The 23,242-nt window shown below is 38.4% G+C and overlaps 1 protein-coding gene across 1 annotated transcript; it reads right to left on the bottom strand.

Moving 5' to 3' along the window:
• Nucleotides 1-18,718: 18,718 nt before the first annotated feature.
• stx19 (syntaxin 19) lies at nucleotides 18,719-22,709 on the bottom strand. Its single transcript, XM_062432202.1, has 4 exons — nucleotides 22,488-22,709; nucleotides 21,966-22,202; nucleotides 19,451-19,663; nucleotides 18,719-19,015 (listed from the first exon to the last, which is right to left on the bottom strand). Exons 1-4 carry the CDS (start codon nucleotides 22,707-22,709, stop codon nucleotides 18,779-18,781), a joined length of 909 nt encoding a protein of 302 aa, XP_062288186.1. The 3' UTR covers nucleotides 18,719-18,778.
• Between the last annotated feature and the right edge of the window lie 533 nt (nucleotides 22,710-23,242).

Here is a 23,242-nt window from a genome sequence, read left to right on the forward strand (position 1 = left end):
AAATTACAACATCTTTTACAGTATATTGGCTTATTACTCCAGAGGGGCCATGCTGTTTTGGTGACAGAGAGATATACCATGGCCATGATAAGTGCTTGTTTCTGTTTGGTTGGTAAGGACCCATTATATTTGTATAACAGAACACCTCAAACATATTTCAGATCAACAGTTTAACCAAAATTGTTAACAGATGATAAAAATAATAATAAAAAGATCCCCAAGGTCTCAATGTTCAGTGTTCATCAAAACACTGCATGAATATGTGTTTATGATATGGCACATTGTTATATTTAACTTTAAATGACTTCATGTCTGCATGAGTCTGTTTTTCTGTGGTATTGAGCCAGTCCTCTGTGGAAATCTGAGAGTTAAGGGTCAAATATAAGATTGTACATTTGACTTTTATCTTTGTAAGTGCAACAGCCTGTGACCTAACATTGTTTCTGCAGAAACTAAACAGGACTTTAAATACTCCTCCACCTCCACCACACTATACCAGTTCTGATGGTGTAATCGAATGATGATTTGAACACAGTGTCTCTTTTAGCCTGTGATAGGTGGCCATGGTAGAAGCATGATAATGCACTCTGAGCTGTTTAGATATAGATTATATATTATTACACAATGGAGTTACACACGTCCTCTTTCATTATTTCTTCCTCTTTCATATTTTTACATTTTAAATTACAGTGACATATATGCAGTATCATTTCGCTATGGATTTCATTAACAAACCCAACTAATTACATACAGAATAAACAAAGTGAACTGTGCAAACATGCACTAACTGTTCAAACTCCATCTTGCAACCATTTGTCAAATATGGTATGGTGGATGTACGTAGATTGTCGCCAATCTGTCGCCTGTGACAACTGCATTCACACATCTTCTCTGACTCTTCGAGTTTTGCAGTCCCTGTAGAAGTCTAATGTGGTGTCAGAGAGGGTGCTGTCAATATTTGGCAGGTCCCCTGTGGATGGACCCTGGGGCCCATGGCCCTTTAGATCTCAAATGCGGTTGATTCCTCTATCTCGCTCTGTTCCTATGACGTCTACTCGCAGACATGCAGAGTCTGTGGAGCCTCCAGAAACCTTGATGTCCTCTCAAGCTCATCACTATTCATTCCTCTAGTGGTCTCTCTCCCACAGCTGAGAGAGATGTCAAATTGGGCTGTACAAGTGTGCAGATTAAATGGTCTTCTCATGGACAGGAAGATGAGAAAAATCAATTGTTGGTGTATCTCACCAGTAAGTCTTTAGTTCAGGCTTAAGGTTTGGAATAAGTGTTTAGATAAAAACAAAAAATAATCAAAGTCATAGTACATTTAAGAGTTATTTTAGAGCAGAAAAAAATAAATATCAATTAATCTAATATTTAATGGATCATAGATTACCTTCATCATGCTCTGTCATTGCACACATGTGCTTTACATTTGCCTATCTTTACAAATGTATATTACAGTGTTTATAACATAATATTTACTGGAATATTCAGGATTCCAATAACTATACTAGAGATTGTGAAGTACCAGGAGACTGTGCTTAAATAAAAGTAGCAATTCTGTTAACAGATTTAAAATGCATTTAGATTTGCTATTATTTACATATGAAGACAATTTAGTAAATAAACAATAAAGTCATATACTGTTTTATTTATAATGTTTTATGTGTGTCTGTTACTGTAGCTGTGCAACATGTTTGGAATTAATATTCTACACACTGTTATGACAGTACATGCATTTTAAACAAATAGATTCATGCAATATTGTCATATGGTGTGGCAAAAGGTTTTCTTCTGAATGAGAAATTATGAGTTAAAAATATTAATAAACTGTTAAAGGGAATGTATAATGCTCATTTCCAGCTCTATATTTTTATTCTGGGACTCCAATAGAGTAGCTTTGTATGATTCACAGATCAAAAAGCTCCTTCTTTATCTTATACTGGCTCTTTATGCAACCCCCCTCAGTTCTGCCTCTGTCTCTAACAAGTAGTTTTAGCTCCTGTCTCTTTAAGCCACCCCTCTCAATGAGCCCACTCTGTTCTGATTGGACAGCTTTCCGGAAGCCTTCCAAGGGGCAGTTGCTTCATATTAAAAGCTTTTAAGCAACTTAACAACGGGATAATTTTATTGATGAAACTTTACAGGAAATTAAACATGTTCCTCTCTGAATTCACAGAGCTTCGTTAGCAGTACTAAAAACAGGTCTTTACAATAAGATATAGAGATGTTTTGAGCTATTTGTTCAGCCTATCAGTTAAATCATGCAGGGAGGAATAGTACAAGCAGAGACATCCACAGTGATGATGATGTTTGATGAAGAGCCGCAGATGAGCAGCACATTTCCAACAGGTTAACTACTTATTTTACATTGCCCTGCTGTGTAATAGAAAAACACTCCCAGCGTGCCAGCTCGACTCTAGTCATGGCTCAGTGTGACTACCCCCAAAACAATGGAAAAATGCCATAATGCTAAAAGTAGAAAAACGGTTAGAAACTGAGCGGTCAGAGCAGTCTGAAGCCTTTTTACTCACAGGGATTACTTCTACATATGTATACCTCTTTATCTGACACTTTGTCCACGTTTAATATGAATATCCGACATTGTAACATCCTATATATAACTGAAAATAAGGAAAAGCATAATAGGTCCCCTTTAAGGTTTATACGACAGAATGATTAATGACTCTAGGATACTCAAACGCAGCTCTTCATCTCCTCCAACATTAGCTTCTTTTTTCACACCTCATTTTTTTTCTCTTTTCCACACCTTTGCTAGATTAAAATTCTCAAACTCAAACAGTCTTCACCAGTCCTGGACGTTTATTGCATTTCCCAGAGCTGCTCTGTTCACCGAATTCAGCGGGTCTGGTAATAGCTCTTCTGTCATCCGGTGGAATCCCTCCCTTTTCCAGCACCATGCCTCCAGACTGAATAGCAATTTAAATGCCGTTCACTTCACATTTATTTGAAATCTCATTAACTCGATATAAAGACCCAAAGAAATGCATTGTAAATAGAATATCTTGGCCATGTGGATGAGGGGAAATGTATTCATGATTAGTCTTTTTTTCCACTTCTATTCCCAACACAGAGTTTAGTGAATGTCTGTAAAGTGTCAGCAGTCATTTTCACGGAGAAGTCCAGTATCTCCTTTAAATATGCTCCATTTAAACTGACACAACAGGCTGTTCACAGATTGATAAAAATCAAATGCATTATAAATTGAGTGGCGTTGCTTCTCCACTGACATCAATTTTGCCTAAATTTTCATAAATTGGAAAAAATAAATATTATATCAAAGTAGATAGAGAGAAGTTCTTTTTGCATACATTTCAACCTAAACTGCACCAGGCAACTTGATAGCCTCAAATATCAAATATGCCCTTTTCACTTTTTAAAGCTGAAAACTCACAGCCTAAAATGTCATAGAATGACAAACCACCCTAACCAGTATGATGCTGTTAAAGGGACCAGAAGAGAGAGGTTTTTGTAAAAAAAAAAAAAAAAAAAAAAAAAATGCTATATGCCACATTATTTCTGCTTTTTGTCCTGATATTGTGTCTGTTGTATGCATACCAGACATATTTATATGGATCAATTAATGCAGTTTAAAGGGCAAAATCTATAATATTTTAACCAAACAAATTTGAGCTAAGGTAATGCCCATAATTCATGGAACAAAGAGTTCCACATAATAAAATATTGGAGTTATGTGTGCTGAACAAGCTTCAAAATACAGATCTTCTTATATATTTTCATGTGCTTACAAACATTTTTGATGTAAACAAACTGTAAACAGCATCAGGTAATATTAATAACTTGGATTTTGTTGTTTTCTTAGGGAACATCTGTCAGTTTTAGATGAACAGGTTTAAACAATGTGTCTTGAATTTTTGGTTCTGGGGTTAGAGCATTCAAAAATGTATTTGGGAAGAACAACTGTAAAATCTATAATAATCAACTTGTCCTGTGGATGAAACGTCTGTTTCTGTGTCTGGGAAAGTAATTGTATGGCGCCTAGTCCTTTTTTCGTACTCTTCGTACTCCTATGCTCCCTGGAGCCTCGGTACCATAACAAAGAGTGGCGATAAATAAATAATTGGTCGAATTTGGGAAGATTATACTTCTAAACTGACTTGTTTCACAGAGGTTGTCCTCACTCCTGTAAATCATCCCAGGTCTTAATTACTGTTTGTGTCGTCAAACTCCAGACATTAAACACACACACAATTTATTTAGACACGAGCCAAGGACTGTCAGGTAGAGGGCAAAGGGATGTGTGGGCCTAATGAGAGTCTGGCCAGGAGTTAGGAGCTTTATAAAGTCCCTGAGGTGAGTCCTGGACTGGGGCAAAACCACTCTAATCCATAACACTGTGACACTTATGATTGTTGGCCACTCAACTCCCCCGCCTGGGGCTGTAGTGCATATTTCATCAGAATAGATAATATAAACACTAAGAAGATTACAATAATAATAATCAATTTTCCTTTAGAGATTTTTTCATAGTCTGTCTTTAAGCTGTTGCCATTTAATCTCTTTTAATTTGAGTTGCAATAAGTGTTGTCTCATTATCTTTGAGTGGCTGGTGGAAAAGTTTGCCTGCATTCCCTCAGGTACAGTGTAAAGCCAGACTGATGTGATGGAGAACAGGAAGGATAGTAAGGCAGCGGAAGCACTGGATAGATGGATGCAGAGACAAGTGGATCATAAGAAGTAGTACAAATCATGTTTGTATCTAAGCAGATACACACACACACACACACACACACACACACACACACACACACACACACACACACACACACACACACACACACACACACACACACACACACACACACACACTGTCTCTCTCTCTCTTTCACCAACTAATGCATTAAGACATATTGTGAAAATGGTGGGCTTTTCACTTTGGTGAGGGATAGTGTTTGTATGTATGTTTTAATGCCTTTTAATTTGTTAAAATAATGATATTTTTAAAATGTGGTTTTGTGAGAAGTATTTTACTTTTAACACATTTCCTATGTACAGTTTTAAACTCAAAAAGAGTTGCACCTTTTGCCTTGAGGGGTTTAAAGTAAACTTCCAGGTCCGAGAGTTAGGAGCAAACACATTGTATTGTATTAGGTAAAAGGTTTTATATAATAATGAAAAAACTGATATAAAGTTCTACATCTACCAATGTATTCTTTCAATATATTATAAAAATCTCGACATGGTATGTTCCCTCATATTTTTTTGTTCCAATTGCACTTTTTATTTTCGGAAAAAAAATCATTAAGATTGGACAGATAGACCATACATCCTGTGTAGTACGTGAAGGGAATTGATGGTGCGAGCAGATACGACACATGCAGGATTTATTGAAAACGCAGATGTTTCTTTGCCTACTTTAAAAGAGGAAAGTGACTCTGAGCCCAGATACTGTGACGTTTTGTGACATTTATTGTTGTTTCACTTCAAATAAAATCCCACATGTTAGTTCCTGTTGTAAAACAGGCTATATCAGATATATGTCAGTCGGGTTATTTGTTTGATTTCATTACAAGAAATAAATAAACCTTGCAGACCACAGCCATGTGGAAAACAGGCAGGTAGAATGTGTTCAGGGTCATTGGCCATGTGAGCTATCAAACTCACACATATAAAAAAGCCAGAATACACACTTTAAATAGTGTAAATTTGAAAAGATCAAAACGTGTTTATTATATTTACTGGTGTGCCAAGTCAAACATAGTCACTGACCAGTATTGGCCTGTGGTCCAAAATCTGAGCCTGTTGTTACAGTGAAAATCGATAATGCTTTCTGTATCACAAGAAAAAACTTCTGTTGTTTTCTTGGCACTGTCTAGACTGCCTAGAGTCTTTCTGCAATAAACACACTTGCAAGCGGACAATTTATAATATATCTTAATGTCAGCAGTGCACTTGAGTCTGGCTTGTAGACTACACACAACTTTCCACTTTTGATTATGATAGCAGAAATTGTGCTGAATGCACTTACTGCTTCTGCACTGGACCGCACACTGTTTCCCCACACAGTTATCCAATAAAGTAAATATCATTATGAAGCTTAGGGAACCATCTAATCAATTTCTGCAGAGTTTGTTGACAGGCCAGAGTAGAGCATGGAGTCAGTATCATATTACTTGTTACATAGACTGGACTGGACCAAGACAACATCATCTCAATTGGTCTTAATAGCATGTATGCTATTTCGCAAGGTCAAAAAAAAGTCCTGTAAAGATTAAAAAATAGGCTATATAACCGTGAAGAAATACTATGTGCATGGAGCTTTTCCTCTTTAAGGTAAATGTTAAGAGTACAACACTGGATTGGCGATATGTTAACCTTGCAATCAATTTGCTGCATTGCATAAAGAACAGTACTATCATAAAATGAATTCACATACAATATCAAGTGAGGAAACCTTAATCGTGTACTGTATGCACAAAGGAACAAGCTGAATTAGGACAGAGACAACGGCTGTACAATATACTGTGGTTCATGTTGTGCTTTCATGCCTGTGTGTGTGTGTGTGTGTGTGTGTGTGTGTGTGTGTGTGTGTGTGTGTGTGTGTGTGTGTGTGTGTGTGTGTGTGTGTGTGTGTGTGTGTGTGTGTGTGTGCGTGCGTGTGTGTGTGTGTGTGTGTGCGTGTGTGCGTGCGTGTGTGTGTGTGTGTGTGTGTGTGCGCGCGCGTGCGTGCGTGCGTGCATGCGTGCGCCTGCGAGGCTGAGCGTGTTTGCCCTCTCATTACAGAGAGGATTAACCACCGGGGAGGCTCACAGTTCCTTTTGAGCCCGGCAGAGAGAGAGGTAAAACAAGGTAACGTCCTTAGAGACATGTTTATTCACCCACGTCTCAGTTCATTTTCACCTCCTCTCTGTCCTGATGTGTGTGTCAGCTGTGTCCTGTCTGGCTCTCCTGCTGTTCTCCTTTTATTGTCAAGCGCTGAATCAATACTCAAAAGTGAAGAGCAGAAAGGGATGCAATTGCAGTTTAGATAACTGTGCATCGGTGGGTAACTGAATGCAGGTACTGTTTTCACTGTGTAACACTTTAAACAATTCACAGCTAGAGCAAAGCCCAAGAAGAACGGTTTTATTAATTTGTAGAGAAGTAACATAAAAGTCATATAAGTACATCAACAGGAATTGAATATGAGGTATTATAATTGTTAGATATCAGCTCCCTCTGCTGGCCATATCCCTCTTTTTTTAAGGGTGTAATAGGAAATAGATCATAGTTTTTTGCTTGTTTGCTGATTGTTTTTAGATTTCTTTCTGAAAGAATGATATTTTAAGAAGGGCTTAATTTATTGAATTATTTGCATAGCTATCAGGGTTAATTAAGTTTTAATCTAAAGTAGAGAATGACCAGTGTTTTATTTTACCACAAATATAAAGTGATTAGTTTTATGTTACAGTCATAAAAATATACATGAAGTTTTTGTTTCTTAGCTATTTCAAATGTTTTAAGAGTCTCACAGGATTATCTAAAAAATCTCCTTTCTGGTTTGTACTGTTCATAAAACAGCACAATACACTGAAGACTATTTTCATTGTGTCTGACTGACAAGATGATTGCAGGTTTTATTCACGGCTGGAGCAGTGGCAGCACGCAAGCGTTCCCACATCTTCCTGTCGTGTTTTACATGTGTCACTGTGTCAGTATCACAACATCATCATCAGATAAACTGAAGGAAACAGCTTATTTTGACCCTGAGTCATGGGGGATGTTTAGTTCAAGTGTACTGAGTATCTGCAGTTGAAAGCGCATATATATAATAATTGAAATGTATTTATTTGGATAAACCCCTTGAGATGCATCATCTCGTTTTTGAGGGGGTCCAGACTTACAAACAGACATTGATTCAACATACAAACACAGACTAGACAACACAAAAGACAAAACAACAATATAAAAAAAATTACAGAAACCAAAAAACAGAAAGAAAGAAAAAAGAAAAGGACAAAGACAAACCACAGTTATGACAACATCAGAGCAATACAACCATAAAATATAAATAAATATACAAATATCAACTTTAATATAGAATAAACAATGTGAAAATGTGCCCAATTTAAAGTTAAATGAATGGTGGCTTTTCACACCAATTTACTTTATTTACCAGTTAAAGTCAAGTTGGGCACCACAATAGCATCTAGTGTTCCTCTCCTGCCATCGTTGCATTTAAAGAGAACAGTGGCCATGCCAACAATAATGTGTAACAGTGAGCTGACACACTAAACTTAAAATGCCCCCCACCCTTTGTTTTACAACAGATTCACATGTGCTGGGCATTAAAACCAGTGCTCGTTCATCCACCAACCTGTCAAAAAAGATGAAAACATCTTTTAAGTCACTGTAGCAGCTACACACACAGATGTGTCTATAACTGTTCACTCTATCTGCATGGGATCGAGACAGATGGCTCACACTCAGCTATCATGAACTGACCTTCCCAGAGCTCTCATTACAGAGGCTCATATATCACTCTGACAGTATATTTAAGTTTGAGCATTTATCCTTCAATAGGTAATAAGTAACAGTCAACTTTTGACATTAGCTGGTTTACAAATATGAGGCTACCATAGTTTATCTTTACATCTCAAGCATACAGTTATTTAGAGCTTCTTGAAATGGATAACACATTGGCAAGAAGTGAAAAGGTTACAGATTTTAGAGGATCAAAGACTTACAACATTCCCATGGTCATAATTCAGCCTCCATTCTGTCTTTTTTCTTTTTTCTTTATTTTAAATTTAAAAATGTGCTCTATTTGTAAGATTATAATTATGACATTTCCCCTTTATTGAATGTTTAGATAGAGGCAAGAAACATCCCTACCTTGATTTACACATTTTGATTCTTGACTACTTTTATTTAAAACTGCAAGCCAGAAATAATATCATCCACGTAAAAACATATAAATACTTTTTTTTTTTTTTTAAACCTAAGTAAACTCCAAGAGAGTTACACAAGAGGATCCTTTGCCTTGGAAAAAGGAGCTTGACATCCTACTTACTTATACTGTGCTGCCGACTCACTACAATTTGAACAACATATTCTGATTACTATCCTGAGGACAATCCAAAGGAGCTTCTTTCTTTTCACTGAGGGAAAAAACAAGACCAGTACCACCGGTGCAAAAGACTTAAATTGGGCCCACTGACAGCTGTCAGTGTGTGTCATTAGAGCACTGCAGGCTCTGGACAGGAGTCCTTGCATATATGTGCTAATCCAAGTCTTCCACTGCCTGTCATCTGATGCTAATTAGTGTTAGTCACCTCCTCAACAACTCGCTATAGTTGTTTTGTTTCTCTGCAGCAGCTGTAACCAGACTTGTTTCCACTCATCACTTCTGTCTGCGAGATCTACACCCACCTCAGCCTTAAAGTTAAAGTTAAGGAGCTGGAGTGAAGAATTTTTACTCTATATCATACCCAGGGGGGCAGAAAGGATCATGGACACCCTCATATCCTGTGGACGGGCAGCAACAGCCGTGGCAGAGCTGCACAGATGACACCTCACCGACTGTGCCCATTGATCTTTAGATCCAGCAAGGAGAAAGGCCAAATGCATTAATCAGCTCCACACTGCACCTGCAGGAGAAATGGATTAGAGTTTGCAACCCCAAAAAGTATAAGAGATCCTTCACCCAGTCCCCTCCGTCCCAAGATATCCAGCTAAGCAAAACATTTGACATTCTGAATGAACACGATTTACCACCACTTTTTGGTCACCTGCAACTTGTGGAAAGTGTCCAGAGTTCACTGTTTAACAATGAAAAAGTGACACGTTTGAGCCAAGTGCCACAGAGCCATGGGTCATCCTGTCTGTGGAAGTGTAAAAGTATCCTGTCACCCCCCTATTTCTCCACAGAATCGGCATACCTTAGTATGCCCCTCTGCATCCTTGGGTCAAGCCCTATTGCCGCGCCCTATGTCCTCTCTAATAATTCATGACTCTATTGTGAGACATGAAACGCAGAAAAACGACTAAAAGTCGTGAGACAAAAGTCACTGACATCATAGCAAAGATCCCAAATATCATGAATAACCACTTCTCTGCACAAAACCTACATATTCACTTCAAACAGTAAATTAAAGTATGCACAACTGAGTTGCTGAAACAGGATTTAAAAGTGTCCACCTCTGGTCTGATCCCTGCCTGGAGAAAAGGCAATGAACAGTTTAGCAGTTTAGATTTTAAGTCTCCACACCTGGTTGCAGTGAGTCTGCATCGTTCACAACTTTATATTTAATGATAAAATCTTTTTTTTGGAACCGCTCTTCCTTCTATGGCTGGGATGGGCTTCATCCCAAAGGTCTTGGTGTACTTATTCTGGCCGAAAACATCTTCTACACTGTATTAAACCACTCCCGCAAATGACTTACACTGAAACCTGAACCCTCTAGTACTACCCCACATGCTCCCAAACCAACAAAGAATCCACTGACCCACCTCACTTCCCCTGCCTCACACATAATTATAACCCCAAGCTTTATTTATAGTCCTCTAAAAATATCAACACTAATTAGGCCCAAATCTGGCAAGCTAAGAATCAACAGTGCAAATCCACACAATCTAAGATATATCAAACCAGCCGGTCAGGAGTCTAATGAACAACCTGTTAAATGTGCCTTGTTTAATGTAAGGTCACTATCATATTAAATGACTACATTATTCTAACCGAAACGTGGCTTCGGCCTGATGGATTCAGTCAGCTGATTGAGGTGCAGCCCCCCAAACTTGTACTTACCTCTCCTGGGATCAGTGGTTGTGGAGGAGATCTGGCTATAGTCCTCAAAGATAAATTTAAATGCAGCCCTAATGTCGTGGGAGATCTATCCAGTTTTGAGGTTCTAAATTTTAACATAAATTGTGCCTCTGCCTTCGTCCACCAAAAATGTAATTAGTCAGGGACCTTTCGGTGTCAGATCATAAGTCATCATGAGTGCATCTTATTTGACACTGAGGTTCAGACTGCAGAGACAAATTACAAAAAAAGGGGCATTTTCATGTTATTAATGAGCACACTGCAGTATCATTCATTACCCTCTTTAACAGTGCCACGGACAATCTGTACATACGGACATATTATTCAGATAGAAATTACCTCACAAATGCTTTTCACAAGCTGTGACTATCAACCCTGGTCATGGTTGAACCTCTAAAACTAAACTAAAATGAAGAATACAAGCAATCCCTGGATAAATGAAGACATTCAGACATTTAAAAGAATATACAGGGGAGCAGAAAGGAAGTGGAGATCAAGGAAATTACAGGTGAACTATCAAACATTGAAATATTTATGACAACATTATAATAATAAAGTGAAGGAGGCTAAACAACCGCCTCATCTCCAGTAGAGTGTGAAAGGTTCCTCACTTTCTTTATTAATAGAATAAATAACATAAGAGCACATATAACTCCTGCACCATCTGTGGACGTCCCCGGCCTTTACCTACAATTACTGGACAATTCATTTATTGTTTTTTTACCATATCACTACAGGACATTCTCACGTTAGCATGTCATCATGTACACTTGATCTTCTCCCCACTAAACATTTGAAAGAGATAATGGAAACTATCACCCCTCATCTACAGTTCCCTTTCCTCTTGATGTGTCAGTGACATCTTTAAGATGGCATGAGTTCAGCCACTTCTGAAAGGGGCCCGTATTGTATCCGGATGACATACACAACTTTCAGCCAATTTCTAAGTCGTCATTTATTTCAAAAATATTAGAGAAAGCACTTTTTACACATCTTCTAGATGCACTATGGAACAAGAGTGGTTTCCAACAGCTATAGAGTACGGAAACAGCTCAACATCTTGTATCACTATTCTACACCACTACATCAGTGGAATAGCTCAACAGCTACAAGAAATTAGTGACCAAAGAAACACTCAGAGAGAGAAAAGGTGTATCTGACTCACCTCATCTGATGTCTTCTTTCTTTAATGGAGATGAGGTATCCATGTCATTAACGTCCATTTGTAACTGTTGGTCATCTTGTTTGTTCACTGACAGAACTCTGTTGTTTGCTATTTAACCAGTCTGATAGCATTAGCAATAATGATAAACAAGCCAAGTCTCCCGATTCTTTTATTTAAACAATGTTATTAACTTGGTACCGTTGAAAGGAGTTTATTTCATAGCAGCAGCGTCAGTATATTGGCTGTTTGGGGTGAATAAACAAAGAATGAAAAACACTCAAGTGGTCAAATTTCATTCTATCTGGACACAACTTTAGACTGAATAGATCTTGGTGTAACTGTAGAGAATGTAGTAGAGTGTTAAAAAAATGAGATTAGTGGAGGGATATGTGACAACAAACAGGGTTATCATAGGGGTATTAGCTGAAAAGAGTTCATTATAAGTTCCTAACTGGATCCAGTAAGTTTAACATTTTTAAACATCTTTTTGTATTTTGTGTCAACAGCATTCAAGTGATTTTCAGCTACTTCAACAAATGTAGTCTACACTGTCACTGAAATTCTGTTAAAAAAACATTAAGACTATGCACTCTATTTAAAAAAAAAAAGAAGAAAAAAAACTCACCTTGAAACTACATTCTGCAGCCCCACCACAATCCTGCTCAGAGATATTAACATATAATCTTTAATATTTTAGGGTTAGGATTTAATATTTCCATCATAGGATTTGAATTGATTTGGTTTTGAATGAATATCCAAGCTAAGGGGAATGTATAGGGTGAGGGGAAAGGGGCTGGTTTGGGAATGGGCCTTTATGTTGTCTACTGAGGTAGCGTGGGTTTTCTCTGGGTACTCCAGTTTCCTCCCACATTTCTTTTCTTTCTTTTTTCTATTAATCGATTGGACACTTTAAATTTCTCAAAAGCTAACTGATTTGAATAAAAGCCAAATTTGAATATCTGTTTTATCTTTTTTGATAATTTGCAATGTGTCTAAATGTGTTAATCAAGATGTGCTGATTCAGTTTTACTCAGGCCAAACTAATAAGTGGTGTACGCAAGTTAGAGTTAGAGGTTTCAAGCAAAGGTATGTGTGAAGTTCTCAATTTCATCACAGAGTTCTTTCACCTATCTTTAAAAGCAGTCAGTTAAGTTTATGAGTACTCATTTGCCAAAGAACTGTGCCTATGTTTTTCATTTGCCGTGTTCTCCTCATGTACTCTTTCATATAGATTTGTTGTTACATTAGATAATGTCAAGATAATATACACAGACACACACTGACTGACTGAGATGCAAAGGGACACCAAATGCAAAATAAGCAGCCTGAAATATTTTCTTGGGAGGCACAAAGGGAAAAGAATTTCCTCTTAAAGAATCTGAGAAAAAAATCCTGCCTTTAACGAACAACCCTAATGAGGAGGTTTGATTTATGGAGGGATCTTTGACAACAAACGGGATAAATTTGAGATAAATACTCAAAATGGATAAATATCTCCATATTAAATATTGAGTAATGCAGTGGTTATGGTTTCCAAATGAGAAAGAAAGAAAATGGCAAAATCAACCAAATTTGAGCAAGTTAACAAAATCAGGCCGTTGTGCTACTACTACAGTAATTACAGTAGCCCAAAGGCACTCGCTTGGATTTGATTGGGTTACTGTAATTACTGTATTAACAGTGCAACTTAATTTAAAAGGCAGATTGCTCTCCCAGAGCAAGCTCCACTATTGCTACTGTAACACTCCTGGTGGGCTTGGACACCGGGCAGAGGAAGGAGCAAAACTGAGGCGCAGCCGTACAGCGGCGTAGCCACTCTCGGTGGAAATCCTGGGTTAGGATGCCAACAAGCTAATGTCTGGCGCAGCAGCATGCCACAGTAGTCCTGCCATGTGGCCAGCCGTGACAGCTGAGACAGGAGGTCAGATCCATTCTCACAGTTAGTTTAACATCAGTCCTTATTGGTTTTGCAGGGCTGCTACGGCTAACGAAAGTAGCTATCTATTGCTCGAATTTAAAAAAACAGTGTAACCTAACAGCATTGATTGTATGTAGATGTGTAGATGTCTTCTTTCAAAGAGCTGCCATCTTGCTCGTGTTATGTTTGGAGCCACAGTCTGCAGCATGACAGTACATGGGACATGCGCCCTCAGCCCGCGATTTCATGGAAGTTTGAGAGTGACTGTCACAACTGTCAATCATGACGTTACATCTCTTTTAGACATGGTCAAATAACTAATTAAAAACATTCGCTCACAACTGTTTACTTGAAGATGTTTGTTGCTTATGCTTTTTTTCTTTCTTTCTCTTGCAACTATTATATTTTCTTTATATCTACATTTTTATTATATTTGAGGAACTGTACTATATTCTATTAAGCAAAGGGGGGAAAACTAATCAGAAAATTTAGCATATTTGGGAAAAATGTATGTGATATGTAGCTGACTTCTCAGTTTGGCTCATGTCGATTCTTTATATATGGTCAATGATACAGATACAGTCAATGGCATGCGGTGGTAGAGGTTTGAAGATGAAATTTGAAAACTAACATTGGACGTGATGTCAATATTGTATTCTGGTTGTTGATTGGTTAGGGAGGGTGCCCTCCCCGGGCGTGTCATTTTACATAACCAATAATAACCAATAACAGAATAGCATGAAAAAATGGGTGGGATGAACTCCATTCTCACACACCTCCACAGGTTTGTATGGTGGTGTGTGGTGATGTAACTGTTGTGAAACAATCAGAAAAAAATATTTTATTGAACTGATTCAGTCTGATCACCAGCTGTAATTGGTTACCCCAGGGTGACGTGGGGTTGCCAGTGTAGCGTTGCTGCGCCTAATCGCACCACTCCAATTCAAATGAATGGCTGCTCTGTCTGATATGGTTTGAATACACCTGAGGACAGCAGAAGCCCGACCTCCTCAGCTCTCCACTTACACACAGACTGCCATTTCCCCTCTTGCCTGCCCTGCAGGTGTCGCTGTTGAATAATTTTAATCAGAATTTTAATGATGGACTTTTTCCTAAGAAGAGAGAACATATACTTCATAAATGATGTTGAGGTTTGCCGATGGTTTATGTCAACCAATAACTCTTTCTTTTGATCATCTCCCTCTTGTTTGGCGCAACCTCCTTTGTCTCTACGAAGGAGCCATATTATTAGTATGTCTGTGTGGTAAATATGAAGCTGCAGCCAGCAGTGAGTTAGTTTAGCTCAGCATAAAGACTGGGAACAGGGGGAAACAGATCTGTGGGTACCAAACAGTACCTACCAGCAGTTCTAAAGCTTATAAATAACACATAATATCTTGTTTGTTTAATATATACAGACAACAATTTGACCATGTCTGGTATGGATGTGGTGACCCCCCTCTACGTTGTCATCACTGTGACTTTTCCAGGCAATCAGCAGAGAGGTTCTTGTACATAGATTTTGTGGTAAAGCAACATTTGAATTCCCAAAATGCCAAAATGCTTTATTAATTATATCAACATTTCTGACAAGAGGACCATCAGGTAAAAATCAATGATTAATTTAATTTCCCTCCACATTAAAATAATATTTACATCATGCAGATTCGAGACTAGTATTATCAGCCCTCTATAACCACAGCTGGTGTTACTCACAGGAGCACGGCTTTCATGTTCAGACATTTGGGGAATGTCTTTGGGATCCCCGTTATGACTGGCAGGGCAGATAAAAGAAATATATACAGTTCATAGGCACATACAAACGTCACTTTATCTCTGTCAGCCATGATCAGTGTCATAAACTCTTATGTGTCTCAGATGTTCACAGTATCGTTAAATCAGACATTGATGGGCCTCATAGGGAAAGCGGGTACTCACAGCACTCCGTATTAATAAAATGTGGTCGCTGTATTAAATGCAGAACAAGTACTGACTTTTTTAAGCCTGAGCTTACTGACTCAGTGAGTTATTTTTTACCTATTAAAATGTAATTTCAACAGTGCATTACACTAATCCTCCTCATTACTGACCCTGCATTAGCATGATTCTGTTCTGTAAAGCTTCCCCATTTACACATTTGTAAATACAAGTTACATAGTCTGTTATGATCATCTGAGAGCTTATAATTATCCATTGATCACACAATGATAAATTATGAATGACACCTAATATTTCAGAAACTCTTTAAGTGAGTATTTAGCTATAAAGTCAATTAGAAGATAAACACTTTCCCAGAGAAACAACAGTGCTGCTGGGTAGCCAGAACAGTACAAGGACCCCCCTAAGGACCCCCCCCCCCCACACACACACACACACACACATTTTTGTGTGCAAAGATGATACTGTAAGAGTGCCTTATCGAGGTTGTCATCTAAGCATATGTTTTGTGTGAGCAAAGTTCTGATTGGCTCCAGGCTTGGTGGTTTAAGATTAAACATAACTTCATAGTAAGGGGTAAAGATGATAAATCAACAGTGAAACCAAAAAATATTAGAAACCAGTTGTTGTACTGGGCATCTTCCAGAGTATGTAACTGTAACTTAACTTAATATGAAGCAGGGTATTGGTCGGGAGAGAGAGGCCACTTTGTACTTACCCTGGATTACAGAAAGATAGAGGGAGAGCGTTCTGGTGAACCTGGCTGACCTGCTTCTAGGTCACATGTCCAGAGGTTTCTGAACTGAAGACTGCTCACTCTCCTATGTCCTTTAGTTCACATGGTCTGCTAATAAACCCCAGAAGCCTCCTCTCAACGCTGCAGACATCTCCTCCAAATACATTTTGAGAGAAGGAATTTGTCCTATTATTGCTTGATATTATCTTTATTATTTTTACTGTCATGGAAGAATAGTGACAAAAACACCATCTGTTGTTTTGAGCAATGACCTACATGAGCACTTAATAATGGCTAAGATACAACTTTTTTTTCACTTTTGAGAGCAAAGCCATACTGAGAAGTTGTGCTTTTCCAGTAGGAAAATTGTATAATTAATAATTAGTTATGTGTTAATATGCCCTTTAACAGTTTAAGCATTAAGTGATAACCTATTATTTTAACTGGCAATTATCTCAGTGAACACTGGATGGCATTGTTGCTGTTCAGGAACCCTGCAATTTGAAGCAGTACCTCATTTTTCTTCACTAAAACAGAGGAGAGACAGAAAGCATGTCGTGCTGCATTGCAATATATTGTTATTTGATTTGCATATTTGAATTTACATATTTGATGTATTTATGTCTTTGTTTCAAAATGTCATTCTAATCAGAATGAGATTGATGTACAAACACAGAAGATCAGATTCAGGAAAATACTTTTCCAGAGAGAAAGTATAAGTCACAAAAATACCTCACACATACAACACATCCGGTGCCTCTACTAGCCTAAAGGGAGCACTGTAAATAACAGTTAACTTAAATAAAATATTGCACTGACTGGTAGTGTTTCTTAGGTGTCAAATTAATTCTCAGTCCCTGCAGAAGATACTAAATTGACTTACAAAAGGTCATTTTCGGCCTGTTTTGGGGTTGTCTGTCAACCACTTTACTCTAAATGTTAAAATAAAGTTTAAAAAAAAATTGGGAATCATTTTATAAAAAAATAAAAAAGATATTTTTTCTGAGGTGGGTTCTCTTACCATCAGTCATATCATAAGTTAACAGTTCTGTTTACACACTACTCCCTGCAGGGACTAAAGATACAGTAGGTGTCTGTAAACTATCTTGGAATAGCAGACAAACCAGATTTTCCAGTCTGGCTCCGGCACACCCAGCTCTCCTGTATTTTGTCCCGGACACCAGACACCATGACCTGACTCACTCAGGAACATCAATGTCACCACTGAAACTAGTTGTGAGCCACAAGTGAGATACACAGTACTGATGACTATTTTTGGCTGTATCTCCTAGAATGAATTACTGATTTATTATTTCTTTATTAATATCCTGGAAGAGCAATGAGTTGGTATTTTCAGCCCAACAGATAAAAAAGATATTTCCTGAAATGAAGGATTTCAAATCTTCCATCTTGTTTTTGAAACAAATGATTAAAGCAGGCATATGACTTCAATGATTTTCTGCAGTTTTGTCATCATGACAGAGATATTTTCATTTAGGCTTGTTATTCAAAGTTTTGCTTGAACCTCTGCCTTTGAAACTGGATAAATGAATAGTATTTTTTCACTGAAAATGATCACACTTTGAAATGCAAATGAGACTAATGTCTAATTGTAAAACAAGTTCATCAGCATGTGGACCAAAAATGAAATGAATATGTAATGACTGAAAGTGAATCATTCTGTACTACACTAAATGTGAGATTCTGCTGTGAAAAAAGTGCACATACTACATAAAAAAGTAGTCATTATCTAGAGTTGCTGTGGCAGAAAAAAAGATTTGAGGTTCTTTTGAAGAAAAAAAAAAGGTGAAATATCAGCCTAGCTGATGTAGCAGTGGCAGTTACAGAGGTAGTGGTCTCCCCTTGTTTGTGACCTCTGTCAGATGACAGTGAAGGTCTCCAATAAGCAGCAGTGTTGGTGAGTAGCACTCACTGAACTGTCTCTTCCAATCGCAATCGCTTCACATCCACTTGAAAGAAACAAGTGCCTCAAATACCAATTCTGGCCTTTCCCCCGAATTGTTTTCTATGCTCTGCTGAATCTGTCTTCACCGTGGCTCTGTTCAACAGCAAAAACTGCAGTACCATAACCTTCAGTTTAATGGTACTTGAATCCAATGTTGCTTACTTCCAACAGGTAAGTAAGATGTTTGAAATAAAAAGTTACTTGGAATGACCATTGAGGTAAAAATGTATATAAGCCAATATATCCATTTTTAGGAAACTGCTATTTTATAAGCAGCATCTCCATGGAGGGCAGCAGCAGCAGCACAGCTGTCGGAGTGGGTTCTTCTTCTTGTATCTGGCAGCTAACTTGAACTTCTCATTAGATGCTGCCACATAATCCTGTGTCCTCTCTACATTGGTCTGGATGTGCTCGATATACGTTCCTTGTTCCTCCACCAGCATGAAAATGTCCATGAAGAGGTCCCTCAGCTCGTTCATATTGTTTTCCAGGCTCAACAACTCCTAATGGAGAAAGATGAGAGGATAAATACTGTTACAATGAGGTCATAAGCTGCAGGTGGTTTACAGTACAGACAACGTAAAGACAAGATTGTTTAGGAATTGGGATCACATCCTGATAAAACACAGTTTGAGCACAGACAAATATCCAACATCTTGTGTGACTTACATGCGTATTGTGATTGACATGCTGGTTTACTTGGAGATCTCTTTGTATTCAACAGGGTTTGCAAAGTTGTTCTTCTGGACCTAGCATACTGCCTGATTCATCTCAATGAGTTGGTATCCCAAGACTATATTCACCTGGTATCCCAAGACTATATCAATCCATTTTAGATGACTAGAAATGGTTTACTACATGATTTTTAAGCAAAAACAAGAGTACCAGTCTCCTGCAATTTATCCCTGGTGTAGTTATCACTTTGCCACTGCCCTCACCTTGTGTCGCAGCTCAATCTCAGATAGCTGTGACCGTGTGATTTTGGCATCATTTAACAGGTTCTCATTGAAGACCTCCCATTTTCCTGTGGCAACCATCTCATTCACCTCCTCCTCTGTCACGTCTCTTCCTGATACCTCCAGCTGCCGGATAATGAAGTGCTTACAGCACTCCTGCTTGGTCAGCAAACCTTCATTATACCGACGCATTACCTGAACATAATTATAGCGAAAGGAGAGAATGGAAAAGGAGAGAGAAGGGAAATGAGAAGACATTTGAGGCTGATCTTTTTTTAGCTAATGTGTAAGGTATATTTGTTTCCTTAACCCTCTTGCAATACAACAAAAGATACATGAACACCTTAGGGTAGAAAGACAACCGACTTGATGGTTCTGGCGTGGCTATCATTTCACTCATAAAAGCTGAGTGTTTTATTTTATCATTTTAATTGTATGTGTTTCTGCCTGCCAACAGTTATTGGCATTGCCTACTGCATTAAAAAGAAAATTACAGCACTCACTCGCTATCAGACTTAGCTGAGGTGCTGTAGCTGAAAAATATAAAACTGAATGAAAACTGTACACTTAAATCTATGCAAGAATCTTTTAATTAGCAAGCTTTGCTGAAAGCTCGCCAATTAAAAAGATTCTTGCACAGATTTGAGTGTGCAGATGTTTTTTAGAATTCATTGCCTATTACATTACAAAAAAATAAATGTACAATGACCAGTGGTGTTCAGTCAGGGGCAGCAAGGCTAGCACTGCTAGCCCTGTCAAAATGTTTTTTTTAATTATTTTTTCCATAATTAAAAGGTCATTCTGAAATGTATCTGGAGTCAATTACTTGTTCAGTATGCAACTTTATCCAGAAAACGAATGGTTATATTTTGTGGAGCTCAAATCTCCTATGTCCTATAAACGCATCATAGCTCCTTTCCTCTGCTGGGGCCAGCAGTAGTTGCATTGCTAGCCTTTGATCGAGCTGGACGCTGCTATTGGATGCGTAACGTTGAGTGACCGTATCATCAGCCAATCAAATTTGTATGTGTTATTGACAGAACGCCCTATGTCAAGCAGAGTTTCTAGTGCTGGCCTGGGCGTCGTCATTCAAATGAGCTTGGCTGATTGGCCCGTGGGCAGGTGCGTGATGACGCACTGTCTGTTATTCTGGAAAGGTGATGGCGGTTGATTTAACAGCAAGATCGGTAGATAAAGATATGATTGCGGACCTGCTTCGGGTGCCTTTTTCATCATGAAGGATCGCAGGATGGATTTCATCTACAAGTAATCGGTGAGTGCTAGTTTTTTTTGCTTTCTCTGGACCAGATTGACGCTGCTGTTGGGCTAGTATCTCTCTCTCTCTTTGTGAAGTACATTTAGAACTGTTTTTGGAGCACGTTTGTGTTTGATTTCATTTTTGAAGTGATTTAGAAGTTTCCTCTAAGGGCGCAGAGCAGTCAGGCAGTATGTGCTGTTTTTGATGTTGTGTCACATGGTATGTGCATTGTAAAATGGGCAGTGACCTAAGGGAAGATGATCTGATGGCGATGCTGCACAGTGGTGTCTTGATGCGTTGCGGATGTTGATCAGCTGTCATGTTGGTGTCAATTAAGTACTGTTGCATAATAGTGGCCTTACATTGGATTCACAATGTGTACTGTAGGAGATAGGCCTATATGTGTGCGGCTGCTCTGTTGGCTGTATCGGCATACAATACTTTCTTTTGGGGCGGGGGCGGGAGTGGGATTTTGGTGCTGGCCCTGACCAAGGCCGTAGCCAGGATTTTTCAAATACCGAGGTCAAAAATAAGACCACAATTTAAATGACTGTTCAGCTTTATCCATGATGTATTTATACTGCTTTCTTGCTGTGCATTTCTCAGTCATGGTCATTCTTGTGGTCCAGTTCTTTCTTATCATTTCCAATTGTGCAACTTAAATCAACTCCTATTTCAGTATTCTACAACTTCCATGGTTGTATATTTAAAAAATTATTACTGCAATATATTATTTTCTTTGTTAGTTCTTAAAATGTGGAATGGAGCACGGCCTGCTGGGAAAGGGAGAAGAGGGCTCATCATTCAATGAATGAACAGTTTGCAAAAATTGGTCAAGTCCAATTCACAAATGTAGACAACATATTTCTGGCGATTTCAAGGCTTCACTCCACCGCTGGCTATAGCCGGATACTTTCGTTTTGACATGGCAGCGGAATCTTCAAGTACGTGTCACATGACGGTCCGTTGATGCAAGGATAATTGTCTCGTCGGCTATTTTCACTTCACAATTAAACAAAACTTCAAGAAAAAAATACTGACGACATGACCTCTGTGTCCTCAATGGTAGCTACGGCCATGGCCCTGACTGAAACACCACCGCACGCTACTGACAATGACTGTGATGTATTTGACTTTTCTGTTGAAGGTGCATCATTTTTGTTGAATTAAACTTAATTTAAGACCATCATTCTCTGTAGTACAAAAAAATAGAAAGCAGAGGAGCAACATATTCCCAACCTCCTGGAATTTACGGTACAGTGCTGCATGCTGGGAGCGTTGTATTCTCGTAGTAACAGCAGTGGGTCCCTGCTGGTCTTCAGTCTTTTGGACCTGTTTTGAAAGTGCCTCTAAACGTCGGTGAATGCTTTCTGCCCGGAGTTTGATGTCCCGGGTTATGCTACTCTCCTTCTTCATCACACTGAAACGTCGCATTGTTGCAACCAGCGTCTTCTGCTGTTGGCAGAATTTAAGGACCTGTTTGTAGTTGAGATTAGACAGAGGTTATGCAAAGTTCAGCTCTGAGCACAAATGAAAAAGAGGAAGCTAAGCTTAACCAGCAGATACTGATCATACATTCCTCATCTTCCGTCTTCTCAGTCTAATTTGGAGTTTTACAATAATGAAAATAGCATTAAAAAAGATGAACAAAAACTATTTAGTGTTTATGCTGTAAATGTTGCTCTTTGAAAGTGCACTTTCAAAAAATGTAAGCTCAGAAAAATCAACAACAAAAGCAAACCAACCAATGCAAAACCATACCTCTATGTCCAGCACTGTGATGTCATCTCGGATTTGCTGAACCTCTGACAGGAAATTCTCAATTACTGGCTCCTCCTCAAACACCACAGCCTGTGGCGTTATGACCCCAATCACCACAGAGTCATCATTATTGCCCTCCACTGAGAGAGGATTGGTATTCTCAGATGCTGCATCAGAAAACTCTTGAGTCTTCTGCTGTAGCTCCTCCAAGCGGTCTCTCATTGTGGAAGAGCTCTCACCAAAGCTTGCTCCTCAGGACACAATGTTATTATTGTATTTATAGTTCTTGTCAATGTTGAGGAGAGGATGCTGAAAAGTAATTAGCATAAAACTTTAATGATAGCTGTTGGCGAACTGGATGCAAATGGTGGAGACTGTATCTGTATCAAGCTGATCATTTCACTATTAACATAAACAATTAATTCAGCAAATGTTCACATCAAATGTACATTAATGAGCTCTGAACATAATGTACTTGGTTATATTTAGTATGTACTGTACTTTGGAACAGTGTTGGGAAGTAGCATATTACTTAAATACTAACACATTACATTAATGGGATGTTTGTTCCACTAATAAGTAGTTTCAAACATTATTAATTTGAAATTCAGTAATTAAATTACTTAACTACCCCCAAGAACACTCTGTTCTTTCAGCATTTGAGGAGTTTAGCACTTTATATGGGAGGTTGATATCAAAAGTTTATATGCACTCAGTGGAGACTGGTGTTGGACCTGGACTTGTTAGCTTGTTGG

The sequence above is a fragment of the Scomber scombrus genome, chromosome 13 (genome assembly GCF_963691925.1).
Source record: "Scomber scombrus chromosome 13, fScoSco1.1, whole genome shotgun sequence".
NCBI classification, from domain to species: Eukaryota; Metazoa; Chordata; class Actinopteri; order Scombriformes; family Scombridae; genus Scomber; species Scomber scombrus.